Genomic DNA, 18,227 nt, shown 5'->3' with positions numbered 1-18,227 from the left:
TGATCGCCCATTTATCCATTTATTTTTTCGTTCGGGCCTGGGAACCCACATCGAGGGCTACCCCTAAACGATGAAGGGTCAGCGCAGGTGACGTACAAGATGCACGGGGCAAAACAGCCTCCCTCTTTTTCACAGATCTGGTTTCATAACCTGTTAATTCGGGAACTCTGGCTTACTTGGTGTAATCCACCTATATTGAATGACACATTTCTTCGGTGTTGATATTTCTAATACCAATTTGCTTTATATAAGCTAAAAGTGCATAACGCACTCATCTTCACAGCAGTATGTTTTTTCTCTTTCTTTTTTTTTTTTAAAAATTAGATCAGGGATTGGGCCCGGTCAACAGTAGTAATATTTAAAGCCGTATTACTCAGCAGGACTGCATGAAATGAGCGCTTGGGGGTGTTCTAATGAGAGGCAAAAGCAAAAAAGCCCATGGCAGCAGTAATGAGCACGCAGGACAGCCATTCTTTCGCTCTGCCAGCTGCACAATGCGACGAACGCTGTCATGTCCTATAGCGTGTCACTTCAGAAGCGGAGCGGAAGAAAAAGGTGGATTGAGCACAGCACAAAGTGATAAATGGTGAACACTGTTCAGTCATGTATATCCAGCACATACAGCTCGCTGCAAGACTTCTTCCTTTTTCTGAGACTAATCCGCAGAACTGCCGCAGAATCAAACCCTTGCGATGCATACGTTTTACACCATGCAGCCACAATTCCACACGAGACGCAAAGTATTGCTTTTTCACATTTAATTAAAGAAAATATTATACACTGGGAGGAAAAAAAAAAAAAAAAAAAAAAGTGTCTCAAAATTTGGCAGTCATTGTCACAGAATTAAGACAAAAGAGAAATCACATTTCCCAGCACCTCATTTGAGCTCAATGAAAATCATATAACGGCAGTACATTTGACACCTCTCCCCTGAGTATTTCAGCGGTGTAAAACCAAACTGCCTACTGAAGTCCTCTGTCCCAAGACACCTGTGTGCTCTGCTCATTCCTCCACCCCTGCCCAAGAGAGGCTACGAGGAGGCACAAAGTGCTTCGTCTGATTCGCTGTTCAATCAGCACCGCTCTTTCGGGGTACAGCTCTGCTGTACGACGCTACCAACGAAACTCTCCGCTCCGACCGGAATGAATCAATACTGCTCCCGTAGCACAGCCACAGTACACTACACTACACAGCCACTTTGAGAAATGCAGAAGATCTCTACAGTGTGCGGAAACATTTTGGCATTTAAAAATATCGAACGCCGGGAAGAACATTGTTGCGTTTTATCATCACATAACATTTTTTTAAAGTGTTACAGAAGTGTGGAACTATTAAAAGTGCAAATACCCTTAAAAATTCATTAAAAGTGAGAATATGCTTCAAGGTGTAAATATCCTTAAAAAAATCCATTCAAAGTGTGACTATTCAGAAATTTTGCCTGAAAATATCATTTTAGGTTAAACTGCTTGAGCACTGCTTGGATTCCTCCCTCAACCAATGTTCTTTCATATACAACAAGCTATATAAGATTTTAGCACAGTACAGCTCCTGCAGCTCATCATGAACATATACAAGAGCTCCTCAACACTGATAGACATTTCTCCCACTGCTATTTAAAAGGCGAAAAGCAATTTTGCTGTGCCGTCTCTGTGGATCATTCCAGAGTCATAAGGGCAGTGTCTCAATTTCCATGGAACCTTGGGTATGCATGTGAAATTCGATGAATTCGGACCACATTCACGTCCTAATGTATGGCTATGTGAAATGCATACACAGAAACACAGGCATAACCTTCACCAGTGTCCATGCGATATGAAGTCGTCCATAAGAATCTGGCCAATCCCACTGGCCATTAAATGCTGGCTTGTAATTTACAGCAATGGAAAGCATATACTTACGTAGCAGTATTACAGCAGGAAGTGGGTTTCAAACCCGAATCCTTGGATTGCAGTGCTCTAAATTCTACTAACTGGCCCCTCTAAGTAACATGCGGTTTTTAGTATTAATATTCTTAAAAAAAAATTGACTTTGAAAATGAAAACAAATCTTAAATTTATCAGAAAATGTTATATCTTAAACAAAACTAGTGAAAATTAAATTATTAGTTAAAACAGCTTTAAAAACTTGTATAAAATGCTTCTTAAAAATATACTTTGAATTTTTCCCCGGCATGAACTGTGGCCAGAAGTGCTTAGTTTAAAAAAGTAATTTGAACACATGAACATACGCTGTGTTGGATATGTCATGAGGAACAATATTGCAGCACAAAAACAGTACAAAGGTAACACACTTCAAATAGATAACTTGCATTTTTACACCCAAGTCCCATTTTGTTTCATGTGCATGTCCACAAGATGCAAGCTAGAGTGTGTATGATCTCTGGCAAAGGAACAGAGCCTGCGATGGAATTAATGCTTGGGGTAGTACTTGGGGAACAGGTAGAGGTCTTTGCACAAGGAACTGGTGAACTCGGACATCTCCTTACAGCGGTGATACTGAGTTCCTGGAGCATATCCTTCTCTCTCCTTGATGTGCGCATTCACCTGCAAGGGATGGTGAGGTGCTCGGTTAACGCTTACATGCATTTTGTGAAAAAGTAAATTTGGAGATGTTAACATCACATGGTGAGAGGTCAAGTTACCTGGACCAGGATGTCTGACAGGTGGGTGTCCATGGCTCTCTGTCTCAAGGTCATGGTCAATTCCTGAATGTACCAGGAGCCCTTCTTTGTGTTCCTCATTGCTGCAGTACCTGGAAGTGTATTAAAGACACTTTGTTATTCAGTCTCTCTGCAAAGTTCGTACCCCACCACACGGCCTGCGCAGTTCATACAGACCCTCACCTTTCAGAGTGGCAAACCCACAGATCATGTCAGAGCGCTGAGGCAGCTTCACTTGTAGTCGCTCTTGCACTCTCTCACCCTTTACTCCGTTCCCTTGCCCCTCTTCTCTGCCCGCTTCCATCTCATCACAGCCAGGGGACTGCATTCGGTCAGTACCGTCTGACTGATCTACACCATTGTCCATCTCCTCTGATAGGGAAGAAGAGATCAAGCATTACATAGAACTATCCCTAAAGGAATTGTTCAGAATAGACAAACATAAAAGATCAACAACAAAACAATTGTGCAGCTGAGCTGTGGGTCTCCCTCTTGCTCAGTCTGATGACAGTTTGCAACGTTCGCCACATGTTCTCTGCATCGGGTTCCTCCAGGTGCTCCGGTAGCCTCTCAGTTTAAAGGAATGATTTACGTAAATAGGTGCCTCTAAATTACCATTAGTGTGTGTGTGACAGTGTCAATGAATAAGACTGTGTGGGTTGGGCAGCTGACAGCATTGTGATTAGAGCTGCTGCCTTTGGTACCAGATTCGAACCTCATCTACTGCTGTAGTACCCTTGAGCAAGGTACTTACCCCAAATTGCTCCAGTAAAAATTACACAGCTGTATAAAAAGGTAAATAATTTAAGTAGCTTAACATTGTAAGTTGCTTTGGAGAAAAGCATCAGCTAAATGAAATAAACATGTGATTGCCCTATGATGAGCAGGGCGTAACCTGCATCATACCCTATGCTTTTGGAAAAGGCTCCGCACCACCTTGATCCTGCATATGATGAGCAGATAATGAGTAGAAGGAAGTTATACAAATGAAAGTGTACCTCTGCCACCAGGATTAAAAAAGCCAATTTTAATGAAACTACTTTCAATCAGCTCTCAGCAAAATCACTGTTCAATCATTTGAGAGAAAGTTCGGTGCTGTCTGTGTTAAATGTATTTTTCCCCTGGTGTGTGACAAGCCTACCTCCCCTGCAGGCCTGGATGAAGAACATTTTGGGCTTGTTCTGAAGCAGAGGACAGTGAGCATTATCAAAAGCCTGAAACACCCAGTCCAGCTGATGAATGGAACAGGAGAGAGAGACAAAGTGAGAATGCAGCTTACCGGACACTCGCAGGTAAAACATGGGGAAATTCTCATTAGTCTTCCTCACCTCCAATAGCTGACCATCTGCACCATAGACTGCCCCTTCCACGCCATGAGACAGAAGACACACAACGCAGCTGTTTGCTGCCTGGTGATCTGGCCTGTCGCGGAACTGCTCGATACAGTTCCTCATGCCCTAGTAGAAGAGGAATAACAACCGATCAATACAACACAAAACCATCACTGCAGCACAGACACTACAGAAAAAACACCAAGGAGAGCTGTACATCCAAGCAATATTATTACTGGAGCAACAGAACATAACTGTCAGACTTGAAAGCAATGTCTTGTTTGGAAATTACAGTCACACCAGCTAGCCAGACAAATTATATATTTTTAAAAAATTAGAACTAAAACACACAATTCTTAAAGGGCAACAGTTACAGGCAGTCCCCGGATTACGAACGAGTTGCGTTCCTAAATCTGTCTTTAAGTCGGATTTCTACATAAGTCGGAACAGTTAGGTACAGTCTGTTTCTAACGTTGGTTAGTCAAAATGTTTGTCTTAGTATACCATGTACCTTTCTAAGCATTAAAAAAAAAAAAAAAACATTAAAGAAACAATTCCAAATACACTATAACTTTAATATAACAATAGAGTAGTACAATGTAATTATGTAGTGATAATCATAATAAAACTGTACTGTTACTACAGAAATTAAAATGGAGAGAGAGATAAATGTTACTACAATATTAAAGAGAAAGGAGGAGAGAGAGAATGTGTGTGTAGGTATAAAAAAACATTCAGGAAACTAATGTTTGCTGGCATTTCACCTTTTTCTGATCGCTTTATTATTATTTCCACTTTAGTTTAAATTGTAATTGTTTTCCTTTTCTTTGATGCATCACCATCACTTGCATCACATTTACACTTTGACGCCATGGTTAAATGGTGAAAAAGAAAAAAAAAGCCAAATACAGTCACACATACAAGACCGTTACCAGCAACATGATCCGTGTCATACTGAGCGGGTAGGAGACTGAGGGGTGTGTGTGTGTGTGTGTGTGTGTGTGTGTGTGTGTGTGTGTGTGTGTGTGTGTGGGGACCCAATCGCAGGATCTTTGTCGGTACACAAGGGAGCAGGCGAGATCCATGGTCGGGACAGGCGTGGGTCGGTCAATTGACAAGCGTAGGTTTGGGGAGAACACAATGTTGCATTTGAGGAGGCAATGCAAGCGTCGGGAGCCGTGGACGTCAGGAGCGGGAATGAGAGATAGAACAAGGGACTTGGAAGGACGGGTAGGGTGTTGTAGGTTCACCTGAGAGTGCTGGGATTCTCAAATGAGATTCTGCAACCAGGGTGTGAAGGTGTAGCTTCTTTACACCCCGCTGCTCTAATTCCGGGCAGGTGCGGACATTTGGGGCGAGGTCGCGGGCATGACAGCCAACTGAAAAAAACAAAGTCTTTGTCCTACCTCGGGCTCAAGCGCCCATGAGCCGACGAACCGCTGTAGATGAGCAATGTTTTGATGCGCATCGCAAAGTAGTGCCCGTTTGTTATTATGAACCATTGTATGTAGTTTTAAAATATATATAATACATTTTTTAATATAATAGGCTCTATGGGGTTGTTCGTAACTATGGGTTGTACGTAAATCGGACGTTCGTAACCCGGGGGACTGTCTGTATTAAACAATGGAAGTTAACCCACAGTAGTCATAGAGTTTAATCCATCCGAGCTATAAATTATTTATCTTTCAACAAAGATTCAGTGAAACACTGCACAGTTCCAAGTAATATTAAATTATTGTTTGTTAATTAATTGAACTTGTGTTACAGAGGTTTGCGAATGTACCTGTGCTGTGAGATTTCGGGCCACAGTGACTCTGAAGTCCAGTTCAGCAAAAACTCTCCTCAGTTCATCTTCATCCACATCTCCGCCAACTCGATCAACTAGTTCAGGTAGTGTGGGGTCAAAGGTCACATTGCTGATGACAAGGGCGAGGCCCCGGGGACTGGAGATCATTGTGTATGCCTGGACAAGGAGAAGAGGATTAAAGTGATAATATACGAACATGAAAGAATCTTGCAGAAACAAAGGCATTCCTAGCACACAAACAACAGGCTGTGGTAAATTCCAGCCGGTCCACAAACGCAGAAGTCTTTAACAGAGTCAGGCGTTACCCGTTTGCAGTGAGAGATGTAGAAATCTGGTGCACAGGGGAGGACCGCTTTGGTGACTGGACTGTCTGCATCAAGGCACATTGCCAGTGACTCTAGAAGAGGAATTGTGACATTCTGTTCAGACAACTGCAAAATCCAGTTAAGCAGTTGTTCAAGAGTTTGGTAACAAACACAGATAGCACTGGTTGACAGGAGAAGTCCTGGATAGCAGACACTGACCATTGGTCCTCGGTATCTTGGCTCTTACAGCATCTTCTTGGATGCCTAATGGCAGAGAGGATTCCACAGAGTTCTGCAACGCACAACACCCTGTCAGCTGTCGTCCCCGTTACACCCCTGAGCCACCCTGGTGCCGTAAGAGCACGAGCGCAGCAAGCGGCTGGACAGCGGTGCTGACGTGGAAACGTAATGTGCTACTCACCTCCGCATTTCTCTGAATGTGGTCCATCAGCAGGTTGCAAAGATGCTGCTGCTCAGTGGTCCTGAGGGCCGCGCAGAAACTGCTGAAGGCTCTTGGTCCTCGCTTGGGCAGCAGAGACAGGAGGCGCCAACATTTCTTTCGAGATGTCGGCTCCACCTTAGAGAAAGTTGGTTCCAAACAGGATTTCTACCATTAGTTTCTTGTGATACTAACAGAAATGCAGCTATTCCTGTTTGGAGGATTAAGGAAGAACAGATCACACAAATAATTGTGTGTGAACCCCCCCCCCCAATCTGTAAGCACAGACAGTCGTGCAACACCACTATCACTGGCTACAAGAGAACTATATTTATTTAGCAGACATTTCTCCAAAGCAATGTACAATGACGATTGGCAATTTCATAATTCACCTGAAGCACATGATTTTGAACAGTGGGAGGAAACCACCCAAAAACAGGGACAACATGTGAAAGGCAGAGGCAGATTTTAACCCATGTCCAAATCCACAGCCCAGGAACTGTGAGGCACTGGCGCTAACCAGCGTTAACACAGATTTGAGACGTTCCGCAAATATTTTCAGAGAACACAGCATGCAGTCTCCCCCCATAGCCATTTCCCGTATGTGGAAGGATCATTCCGAGAAGCATGACATTACCAGTATTGCTTCAGCCATGCTCTCAGTGATGATGCCATCTGCAAGCAGGATCTGCACGAGGTGCTCATCCACCACGAGCTGGTCGCCAAGGGCCGCGGTGCAGGTGCGCAGGGCCCACCGCTCGCCGTCCTGCATTCGGCACTGGCCCAGCATGCTGCACCTGGGGACAGCGGGCGGCAGCCTTGTCATACAGTTGGCCCCGCGTGTAGAGCGTGCGGAACGCGTGGAGCGCGAGCCGACACGGCGGACACGGGAGGTTCCGAAGTAGGCGGAGCTTAGGACCTGGGGGCGAACTGCATGAAAACGGACTCGGGCTCAAAAACCAGTGTTGTCCTTTACCGCCCACATCCAAAAGTTCTTGAACTTAAGCGAACATACAGGTAAAGGGAACACACAAATGGGTACCTTGTTAATACATGGCTATAATTATTATTTAAGCATCTGCAGTCATAAACCCCAGAAACGTGAGCTTTTTTTTCTGCAGCCAGCTGAGCTGTACGACGACGTCGTTGACAGGAAATTTCTTATTTACTCCAAATAAACTTAAAAAAAAATAGTATTTAGTTAGAGAACGCATTAGAAAACAAATCCGAAATATGAACATGAAGCGGTGATTCGACGACAAGACAGAGCAAAAAAAGGTGAGAATTAGGCACACAGAGAGAGACATCGTTACCTTCATGGGGGAAAAAAAAAAAAAAAAAAACAAAGGAGACGAGGGCAACTGTGAACTGAGCTTAGCAGGAAAGAACGGTTCAAATTACTCTTCAGCATAAAAAGTGGAGAGCAGTCCTCTATGTGTCTATTTTGTCAGCGCAGAAACAGCTTTTTGTCTTCTAAGTTATTGCAAATAGAATCAGAACAGCAGCCTCGAGGCCACTTCCGCGCGACTGCAAAAAAAAAAAAAAAAAACAGACAGGGGCTGGAATGTAGCATGTAAGCCATTGAGAGCGAAGCCAGTTTGAGTGGCGTTGATCTGGACCAATTAGAATCGCTAATCAGGATGGCGGGATTATAATTGGCAGGTCATGTCTGTACGCTGCCGAAGGTGAGAGGATGTGGTATTATCGGAGTGATATTTTCTCCCGACGTTATATTACATTCAAAACACAGTTCCAAATAAACAAACGACCAATGAACACGAGCATTAAGCCAGCATCTCATCGTTTTTGAAAACGGGCGATTTTTTCCAGTTTTTGGAAATGTATTCCAAAAAGTAGGCGGTGTTAAATGGAGTGTCAGTTAAGCGAAAAGGCGCGAAACACTAAAAGTGAAAGTACTCAGATTAAAAAAAGTTAGTTAATTTCTTCGTATTCGTTTCATTTATAACATTTGCAATGTCCTTAAATGAGAGCTATAGAATTATGTTGTGTGGCTCGCATGATAAGAACAAACACCCAGGTTCTCCCTTACCATGAAAACCGTGGTGAGGCCACACTTACCCTTGACTCCCTATGTAAAGTCTATTGAAGAGTCCATGTCTACTCTTGGGCCAAAGGAGCTCGACCACCACCTGCAAGATTTGAACTTGCGTTGTCTACAAAGTAAGTTGCCGGTCAAGTAGTCCTGTACAAACTCAAAATAACCAGCCACCACTCCGCCTGCGACTCCGGTGCGGCGAGAGCGAAACTCTCGCTCGTACCTGTTGGGACTGCGGACAGGTGCGGGATGCCTGGTGTTTGGTGACTCGCCTGTTCAGGAGGATCGATCTGCAGATGGTTTTGACGTACGACAAAGTCTTGAGGGGATGGAACCCTGGTGCTCGGAAGGCGGCAGCTGCCCGGATGTGGCTGGTGATCAGCATAGCCAAGCAAATGCTTTGGAACGCAAGAACCCAGCTGGTCCAGACAGGGGTAAACTTGGGTGTCCGGGGTGTGTATCATAAAATCCGGGCCGACCTAACGTTTAGGATGGAGAAAGATGTCACGCAATGGGGTTACTTTGAAGGCAAAGACAGGTGGAAAGGGCCTCTTTTGGCTGTAACCCCACAGATCTGTGGCAGAACCTCCATCCTTGGGTAAATCAGTAATTCTGTAAGTCCTTTCACACTTACAGAATACCGCAACCCCTATTTTTGGGGAATGTAAGTGTTGTGTTTTGTGTTTTATGTTAAGTGTAGGGTTTTTGATCCTTTATGGCACATTTTATTTAATTGCACATTTTTATAATTTATCGCACTTATTGCGCTTTTAAGTAGTCACTTGTAAATGACTACGCATGTGATGTGTTTGTATTAATTAATTAATTTGTCATTTATTTACTTTATTTTATGTTTAGTATAGTGTAAGTTACTTTGCTGTGTGAGTGCTTGTTGATTTCTTTAATTTTGTATATGTATTTGTACCATTCACTTATTCCACTAAAATGTTAATGAAATGGGAAACAAACACCCAAGAACGGTAGGTAAGGTGTATGGTAACACCCTGGGAACAGGCCAGGGGACTCTCTTGAGCGGTGGAGTTACGTTGTAAGTTCTTTTTAATTATTTATGGTTTTAGGCCTTGGGGTATGTTTTCTAGTGTTTTAAAGGTTCTGTCATGCAGTCTTTATATTAGTTGGTCTTATTGATTTTTATTGTTTTATTTTACATTTTATTATTGGAATGACAGTTTTTAGGTTTTATTTATTGAATAAAGATTTTAATCATTGGAAATGATGCATGGAGAAATTTTTATCTTTCAAATTGGACACTTTTAGTGGGCTGGTAATCCATTCTGATCCATGAGAAAAAAAGTCTACTGTTGGGTACCGCATCAACAGAGCATCCTCAGAAACTGCTGGCTGCTACTTGTGTCCTTTCTGCTCAAAGTGCTGTGTCCATATGGCTGTGATATAATATACCTAAACATACATGTATTTTTACTGAAATAAATATTAAAATAAGTACAACAAATAAATAATTCAACAAATAAATATGATAATTAGATGGGGCCTATGCTGCCATAACCAAAAGGTCAGAGGTTCACAGGTTTGAATACCAGCTGCAGTATGCTTCAACAAGGTACTTACCTTAAATAGCTCCAGTAAAATTACCCAGCTGTATAAATGGGTAAATCACTGTAAGTGCCTTAACATTGTAAGTCACTTTGGAGAAAAATGTCAGCTAAATGAATAAATATAAATGTGTAAATAATTAGAAGTTGCTTTGGAAAAAAGGAAATTAATAAATGTATTAAGTTCTGTCAGGCTTTCCACATAAACCTAGTCCTTCTCCCCTGTTCAAAGCCAAATCACAGCCAGAGGAACAGAACAACTTTGTTACCGCTTTTTAGAAGGATTTAATTCATAAAAATAAACGAATACTACGTAAATAAATGTACATTAATATACACACTATAATCACACTGTGCAGTTTCTGTTCCAGGCCATGGAAATATCCCACGGACTATACCACTAATCCCTCCTGTCTAGTTTTCCAGCCTTCGGAATCAAGACTCTCCAGCTGGTACAGAATGCTGCACCACAAGTTGTGGTCAGCTTGCCAAAGTGTTCCCGTGTATCTCCCTACCATGTCTCTCAAAATCAAAATCTTGAAGGTTCTTAATTTTGGCTGAGATACGGTTGTTCCCTCTCTCTCAAAACTGCTGGATCCCTCTCAACAATCAAGAAGGGTCTCAAAACACATCTCTTGTGGAATTGCTCCTCTCATCTCCCACATGCTCCGTAAACTTGCACCATATTATTTGGAGAAAAAAGAACTTTTTGTTCCCTACCAGTTCTATATGCAGCTATGCTCATGTTATGTATGCTGGCTGAAATGGTGGCATTGAAATAACTGATTGTACATCAAGAGCTGTGTCTGCGTCTGCATCTCTCCATCTGCTGGTGAAAAATACTAAATACTTTTGTTTACTTTCTGATGTATGTTGCTTTGGAAAAGTGTCTGCAAAGTGCGAAAATCTAAATGTAAATATAGGAACTTCTTATGCTCCATGTTATTGTGTTAGTGTCATAATTACCCCACACACAAATTTTTCCCTCCCCAGTCCTTTTCTCCCCCCCCATTCCCTCTCTCCCTTTCTCCCTACCTCTCTTTTTTTCTGAGTCTCCTGCTGCCTTGGTCTCCTCTCTCAGTGTGTGTTGTCAATAATTGATGAATTTTGCTGACTCAAAGGGTAACAGCTCTAAGGGCTGATATTCCATTCATCCTTTTTCTTTTTTCTCCATATTAATATTTGCTCAGACTGTTACTGTAACTCTGTGTACGTGCACCATGCATTGTGCCTGCGTATATGCAAGAAATCGTATGTATAACACACACATATATGTATTTTTTTCACATCTGCCTGTATCCACTTGTGGAAGGGAAAAGGTTAACTACGTCAGTCTTTCTAACAGCAGGGGATATGGAAGGAAGTAGAGAGAGATTAAATGAGAAAGAAGCAGGGGGCAGAGAGGAGAGAGATTGAAAGGGAAGGAGGATTTTATTCACTGTATCCGCTGACTGACTAGTCATCACAACACATCAACTCTGATACAGACAGATGGACAGCTACGGAAGAAATGAGAAGTTGTTCTCCAGAAAGAGAAGTTTCACTTTTGGGGCTTATGGAGGGTAAGTTTATAACTTACATGAAACAAATAAAAGAACCTTTAATTTGTTACTGGTTGCACTATAAAGAAACTATGTATTTGTGTATGAGTATAGCTTTATACGAATACCTCTGCAGTTCTTGTGTGGCAAAAATTTGGCACTGGAAATATAAGATTCTGGTGAAAAGAATTAATTCTTGGGCACAGTTGGCTCAACAGTTGTTGCTACTTTGCCTACAGGGTGGACAAGTTCATTTGTACAGATGAGACACGGTAATACGCAATCTTTCTCTACCTGCTTGTCGATTACGCATTGAGCAGTCTTCTGTTTGTCAGTGCATCTTTGAGGCTTCTTCTTGTTGTTTTTATATACATCATTAATAAGCTTAATTTTCTCAATGGCGAATGTGGTTAAAAACAGACCGGAGTCCATAGAGCGCAGCATTTTAGATATTCTGGACTCTCCCACAAGTGAGACGAAGCCCGTCCTCCCCGCAGCCTCCAGCCAGAGGGTAAGTCATTGTAGGTTCACATAAGATCTGTGAGAACCCGTTCCTGTGTCAGCTGACAATGTTTTCTTCCTCTTTTTTCTTTAAGGACACTGAACTTTTTGAAATAATTGAAAAACTTCAGGTAACTTTGGAACTTTTTTTATGATTGTTTACGTCAAGTTCAGCCACAATTTGTGCCGCGGTTCTCTTTCAGGCGGTCACTCTCACGTTTCGGATTTTGCGCGTTTTTCTACAGGGCAGCCGACTAGACGAGCAACGCTGTGCGTTCCCCCCTCCTTTGAAGGTTGTACTGATTTTGTTGAACTTCAGTTTTAGGAAATCTTCAGTAAGAGAATGAATCAAAGGCAGCTGGTAAACTACAGTTGCTATTGTTTTTACAGATGCTGTAAAACAAGCTTTGTGGCACATGCATGATGAGAACAATATGGCTCTTCGCTTTTTTCAAATGACAGGTTTTAAAGATAAGAGGCACTTTCCCTTTGATTCTTCCACCTAAATGTGGAGGCTACTGGATAGACCCACCCATGGAGAAGTTTGATAAAACCAGCCCCACCGTGTCTGAATCAAGAAGTGGCACAGAGAGCTATGAAATTATGGAGAGGGACCTTGAAGCAAAGATCTACAGGGAATTCTTCAGATCCAAAGTCAGTCTAACCCATTTGTTTGTAGGCTTTGACAGCGAGACAGTTTCAGTTAGCCAGTGTCTTATGAGCTAACCATTTCTTTTTCTCCTTGTCAGTATCATCACTCGTTCACAGCAGTAGACCCTTGCCTTGGATCCCTCGTCCTCTCCGCTTGCTTGGAGGAGGATGAGAAAAGACTGAGGGTCATACTGAGGTTCATATTTATTAGCATTTATTTATTCGGCTGACACTTTTCTCCAAAGCAATTTACAGTGATTCACCCCTTTAGTAAGCTGGGTGATTTTTTTTTTTTTCCTTTTGCAATTTAATGTTGGTACGTTGCTCAAGGGTACTAGAGCAGGAGACGGGATTCAGCCTGGGTCCTTCCAGTGCAGGGGAGCAGCTCTAATCACTACACCTGCTGTTCCCTACTTATACTGATCATATTCATCATATTTGGTTGTTCGTAATCTTAAGTGTAGGCATTGTATAGAGGTATGGAGGGTAATTTAAGACTAATTTTCGACACTGTAACATGCATTTCTATAAAGGCTGTAGCTAAATCCAGCACTCCTCTGTCTTCCAGAATGAAAGAAAGCACTGTGCATGGAGTGTTCTCTCTCTGTCTCTTCCACCATTTCCCTACTGCTGCAGAGCTGGCTAAGGTACTCGAAACTTCAGTTTCACTCCAAGCATTGTTTCTACTGCTACGAGAGATATTCGCAGGCACATTAAAAATCAAAATTAGGATTATGTATATAAGATCTTTTTTAACAGTGACTTTGTAGATTTCATTCTCTGAAGTAAAATGGACCAGGTTTCAATGCTTTGGCTGATTTCCTTATTCGAAGCTTTATTAACAGTAACAGTAAATTTTATGGAATACTATGAACTGAAGAGAGGAAAAGCTAATGAAGGGTAAATATGCAACTATATCCTGTAGATGCTGTGTGACAATGTAACTGTGACCATATTTGAGCCAGTCTCCTACCTTAAGGTATGGCCCCTCTTTTTATAATCACTCACACTCACTCTCACAAACACACACACACACACACACACACACACACACACACACACACACGTACGTTTTCTGAAACCGCTTGTCCTAAGTGGGGTCGCGGCGAGCCGGAGCCTAACTCGGCAACACAGGGCGCAAGGCTGGAGGGGGCGGGGACACACCCAGGATGGGACGCCAGTCCATCTCTTTTTATAATCCTCCTTTTTAATTAAAATTTAAACAGCCCGAGACTGTATTTCAATGTGCTAATGCATCACTTTCACAAATTTATTGATTTATCTTTTAATGTGTGTTACTGACACACTAATGTGTGTTCAATATACACAAACTGACTTAAATGGGAATAATTCCTCTGAGCTGAAGAAATATATAACAATGTTTCCACTATAATACGTAAACATTTTAGCTTCCTTTCCTCTCACTGTTTTCCAGGCTCCAGAACTTATCACAGCATTTGATGAGCACAGAATGTCACAAAACTTCAAGTTTGGTGTTTTATATCAGAAGGAAGGGCAGGTAAAGAACTACAGTAAAACACACACACACACACACACACACAAATACATCTGTAGTTATTATCAAATAGCTTTTCCATTTTTCCTTTCCTCTCTGATATGTCACACCACCCTATCCTATGTCTCTCTTTTCCAACTTTTCAGCTAACTGAAGAAGAGATACTGAGTAACAATGATGAAAGTAAAGATTTTCAAGAATTTCTTTCTATTCTAGGAGAGACTGTGAAACTACAGGGCTTTACAGGGTAATGTGTCACATACAGGCCAACACCTTGAGGGCATTCGTGCATCTATTTTGCTTTTCAGAGTACTGAGTGAACATTCAATAGGCACAACACTTGCTAATATCACTTTTTTGTTCATGTCTTACAATCTTTGCACTATAACAGTGCAAATCTATTTTATGGCCAATGGACTATGTGATTATTATTTAGCACGTACAAAAACAAACAGGCCTCTCCATGAAGTTCACGTAGTTTACATTTTGCATTCAGTTTGTATTGTTTGTATTCAGCTGCTTTTTTGGAAAGACAGTGAAATAAAAACACATAACATCATTGAGGAAATTTATTTTTAAAATTATACAATGGTTTATCAGAGAAATAGCCTGTTATGTGTTGTGGATAGTAAGAGGTCACTAAAAGTATATGGGGGAAGCTTGTTTAACGTGTGCTTGTCTTGTTCAGCTTTAGAGGAGGTTTGGATGTGTGTCATGGTCAGACAGGAAAAGATGCTGTCTATACATCATTTTCTGGGAGGGAAATAATATTTCATGTGTCAACGAAATTACCATTCACAGAAGGTGATACACAGCAGGTAAGTTACAGTTCTGCTCTTTTGCCTACAGTGGACCTTCTCAGTTTTAAATTAAAGATTAAACCCTGTATAATTCTCTTCTTTCTTTTCAGCTGCAGAGGAAGAGACACATTGGCAATGATATTGTTGCACTGGTTTACCAGGAAGGCCAAGTCCCGTTCATTTCTGACATCATTAGCTCTCACTTTCTTCACTGTTTTATTGCTGTTAGACAAGTGGAGAGAGCCAGTGGGAATAAAGAAGGAGGGTGCAAAGCATTTCAGGTACAGCGCAGAAGGAAAGTGTAGCAGGTTGATGAGATGTTATAATTAATTTATTTAAAATGTGCAGGAAACTCACGCACCCTCTGAGCATACATTGACAGGCTTTGCGTTGGTCTAAGAACAGCAGGAGCATTACTGCCCTTTTTTTAATCAACAGGTATCAGTCACAGCAAGAGAGGATGTGCCCCCCTTTGGACCGGCCCTACCAGATCCACCCATTTTCACAGAGGTTAAAAATCACAATTTCACATTATAATTCACATGGCAGTCTGAATTTGCAGGATTTGGCTGTATTACATATTTTAATTCTTGAGTTAATTAATGTAGTTGTTTGTTTTTTCTCAGATAACTCTTGGTAGATGAATGGTCAACAACCTGTAGTGCTGCATTAACCTTCAGTTTTCCCTATGGCTGTTTTTATCCTAGCCTTCCCGTCTGAGGGAATTTCTCCTGACCAAACTTATCAATGCGGAGATTTCCTGTTATAAGGCTGAGCGGTTCAGCAGATTGGAGGTAGCAAAAAGCGCTCATTCTTACGTTTTTAGTTCTTACATCTACGATCTTAAGTGTATGATGTGTTAAATGGCCAGTCTCATCAGCAGCTGTGTGTTTAACACCTATTTCCTTTTGTCTTAGCTTCGTACTCGTTCTTCGCTTCTGGAGGCACTGCGATCAGAATTAAGTGCTCAGTCCCAGTGTATGCAGGGGTCATCAACCCCTTCCACTCTACCGCATTACGAAGGAAACCGAGGAGGGCTGGAAGGAGGTGGAGGGTTCATTGAAAATTTCAAGGTGAAGTGCTCTATCTTTATCTTTTTCTTGCCACGTCTTCTTCCATAGTAGTGCAATTTTGTGTGTTACTCGATTACATACTGAGTTTATGCTACTTGCGCACATCATGGCCTCAGAGAGCAATACGGGTGCGCAGCCACTCCTTTGACAACCTGGGTGTGCCTAGGAAGACGGTTGGAACGGGGATCTCACTGAAACCCAGAGCAACACAAAATGTACGTACATTATGTATATTAGTGCAGACTTATCACATTATTAAAAGCACAGTTCAGTAAACCAATACTCTGCAAATTTAATTGCACAATTAAGTGTAAACTTTCGATCCACATACATAAGAGTCTTGGTATTATTGATTTTGTTTTGTAAAATGATAGTAACCACTGCTACATTCTCATTCTAGAACACATGTTCAACAGAGAAAGAAGGAGAAAGGTGAGACATCTATGTTGTTTCAGGGTCATAATGAAGTTTTTCTTCAACTGATACAAAACAAAAACACACACCCTATTTTAATGGAAAGGTTTAACCAAGTAAATAAGGGAATGTGATTTTTCCAGCAGCCATCAAATGTAGAAATCCTGCTACAGGATTTGGTTTCATTAGTATGCAACTGAATGGAACAAGTCTCATTCAGAACTTTATTATTTCTCAACAGACATATTATGCTGTATCCTATGTGTTTCAGCGAAATGACCAGCAAGCAACCTGGAACCAATGTTCAACAGAACGACAACCTTGGGGCTAGAGAAATAAACAGTCTGAACTGTTCACATGAAGATGTGTAGACAAGAATGCATGTAGTGGCTTGTTTTCTTCCCACTTTATTCTCACCTGAAAGCATGTCTCTCAAATCCTAAATATATTTTATAAAAGCACATTAAAACTAATAGAAATAACCTGTAGAAATAATATGATTAAAAGCTATATTAAAATTCAGTTTTTGAAGTGTTATTAAAAGTGTCATTAAAACAGGTAGTTATTAATACTATATAAAGTTGTAATGTGTGAAGTGAATTTATGATTTCTTATTTAAACTGAATTTTTGTTAGTTACCACATTTTGGTGAGGAACTCAGCACACACTTGATTATTTGCAGTTTAAAGAAAAACAGAAATCTTCTTTAGAATTAGTATTCACTCACCTGCATATGTACAAAGCCTGGCATACACTGCAATACACAAAACTTCTTCTACATTTAAAAACAGTAAATATTACTTTGACTTTAAAGTTTTTCCAGAGGCACTACACCTAATGCTGAATAGTCTACATGGTATTTTGTAGATTACAGTGAGACAAGTTTTCACACTTTGATATACATATAATTTCACGTAGAAGTGTGGCACACAAAATATTTTCTTAATCTAATAAATTAGCTATGCGGTGAATTGCAAAAATGTCTAGGAAAAATTCTGCAAAATATGTATTCTGAATAAACACCATGCCTGAAAGTGACAATGTTGATTTAGAAATTTTTTGTCAAATGGCGCAGCAGGTTTGACCGGGTCCCTGTCTGTGGCGGGTCTGGGGTTCACGTCCTGCTTGGGGTGCCTTGTGATAGACTGGCGTCCCCTCCTGGGTGTGTCTTCTCCCCCTCCACCCTGCGCCCTGTGTTGCCGGGTTAGGGTCCGGTTCATCGCGACCTCACTTGGGACAAGCGGTTTCAGTCAATGTGTGTGTATTTCATCCCATATTATGAGAGTTAAACTAAAGTTTTAAGCAAGTAGTTGTTTCTGAGCTGCAGTATTAGGTGAGTCACTCCTGTTTTATTCATTTTTCATGAATTAACTATCCTAAAATGTTAGTAATATGCCAATAGTAAGTCTATGAAGAACTATCAAAAATGTAGGTTATATAGGTTAAAACAATGACCCCTTTTTATATATACATTCAGAGTATTATAGCTCTGAAGTATCTGGCTTTCTTTATAACTGCTGCTGGATAGTTTAATGTGGAATTATAGAAGTAACTTGA

At 41.3% G+C, this 18,227-nt stretch overlaps 2 protein-coding genes across 3 annotated transcripts; one reads left to right on the top strand and one right to left on the bottom strand.

Moving 5' to 3' along the window:
- Nucleotides 1-820: 820 nt before the first annotated feature.
- On the bottom strand, nucleotides 821-8,066 carry casp2 (caspase 2, apoptosis-related cysteine peptidase). 2 transcript variants are annotated; one of them, XM_018735141.2, is made up of 10 exons: nucleotides 7,182-8,066; nucleotides 6,527-6,682; nucleotides 6,325-6,397; nucleotides 6,106-6,197; nucleotides 5,777-5,956; nucleotides 3,988-4,116; nucleotides 3,801-3,891; nucleotides 2,843-3,031; nucleotides 2,642-2,751; nucleotides 821-2,543 (listed from the first exon to the last, which is right to left on the bottom strand). In XM_018735141.2, exons 1-10 carry the CDS (start codon nucleotides 7,368-7,370, stop codon nucleotides 2,409-2,411), a joined length of 1,344 nt encoding a protein of 447 aa, XP_018590657.2. In that variant the 5' UTR covers nucleotides 7,371-8,066; the 3' UTR covers nucleotides 821-2,408. The 2 variants fall into 2 exon arrangements, with proteins under 2 accessions (XP_018590657.2, XP_018590674.2); XM_018735158.2 differs by having other exon boundaries at nucleotides 3,801-3,840.
- Nucleotides 8,067-11,665: 3,599 nt separating this feature from the next.
- On the top strand, nucleotides 11,666-17,097 carry rap1gapl (RAP1 GTPase activating protein-like). The gene is made up of 19 exons (XM_018736902.2): nucleotides 11,666-11,736; nucleotides 11,955-11,987; nucleotides 12,136-12,226; nucleotides 12,312-12,347; nucleotides 12,462-12,509; nucleotides 12,679-12,870; nucleotides 12,966-13,063; nucleotides 13,436-13,514; nucleotides 13,793-13,846; nucleotides 14,303-14,386; nucleotides 14,530-14,630; nucleotides 15,072-15,201; nucleotides 15,294-15,464; nucleotides 15,622-15,693; nucleotides 15,891-15,977; nucleotides 16,101-16,256; nucleotides 16,373-16,471; nucleotides 16,657-16,688; nucleotides 16,942-17,097. The coding sequence occupies exons 1-19, from the start codon at nucleotides 11,666-11,668 to the stop codon at nucleotides 17,039-17,041; spliced, it is 1,734 nt and encodes a 577-aa protein (XP_018592418.2). The 3' UTR covers nucleotides 17,042-17,097.
- The last annotated feature ends 1,130 nt before the right edge of the window (nucleotides 17,098-18,227 follow it).

This window comes from Scleropages formosus, chromosome 18 (genome assembly GCF_900964775.1).
Source record: "Scleropages formosus chromosome 18, fSclFor1.1, whole genome shotgun sequence".
NCBI lineage: Eukaryota > Metazoa > Chordata > Actinopteri > Osteoglossiformes > Osteoglossidae > Scleropages > Scleropages formosus.
The sequence above is the reverse complement of the archived record's forward strand: the minus strand, read 5'-3'. Positions and strand labels throughout refer to the sequence as shown.

Excerpts from the sequence above, each read along its gene's own strand:
- casp2 (XM_018735141.2), bottom strand. The coding sequence starts at position 7,370 with ATGACAAGGCTGCCGCCCGCTGTCCCCAGGTGCAGCATGCTGGGCCAG. Across the intron at positions 6,683-7,181 it reads GCATGGCTGAAGCAATACTG|GTGGAGCCGACATCTCGAAA; the intron begins GTAATGTCATGC and ends ACTTTCTCTAAG. Across the intron at positions 6,198-6,324 it reads CAAGATACCGAGGACCAATG|AGTCACTGGCAATGTGCCTT; the intron begins GTCAGTGTCTGC and ends TTCCTCTTCTAG.
- rap1gapl (XM_018736902.2), top strand. The coding sequence starts at position 11,666 with ATGGACAGCTACGGAAGAAATGAGAAGTTGTTCTCCAGAAAGAGAAGT. Across the intron at positions 14,631-15,071 it reads AAACTACAGGGCTTTACAGG|CTTTAGAGGAGGTTTGGATG; the intron begins GTAATGTGTCAC and ends TGTCTTGTTCAG. Across the intron at positions 15,978-16,100 it reads AGCGGTTCAGCAGATTGGAG|CTTCGTACTCGTTCTTCGCT; the intron begins GTAGCAAAAAGC and ends CTTTTGTCTTAG.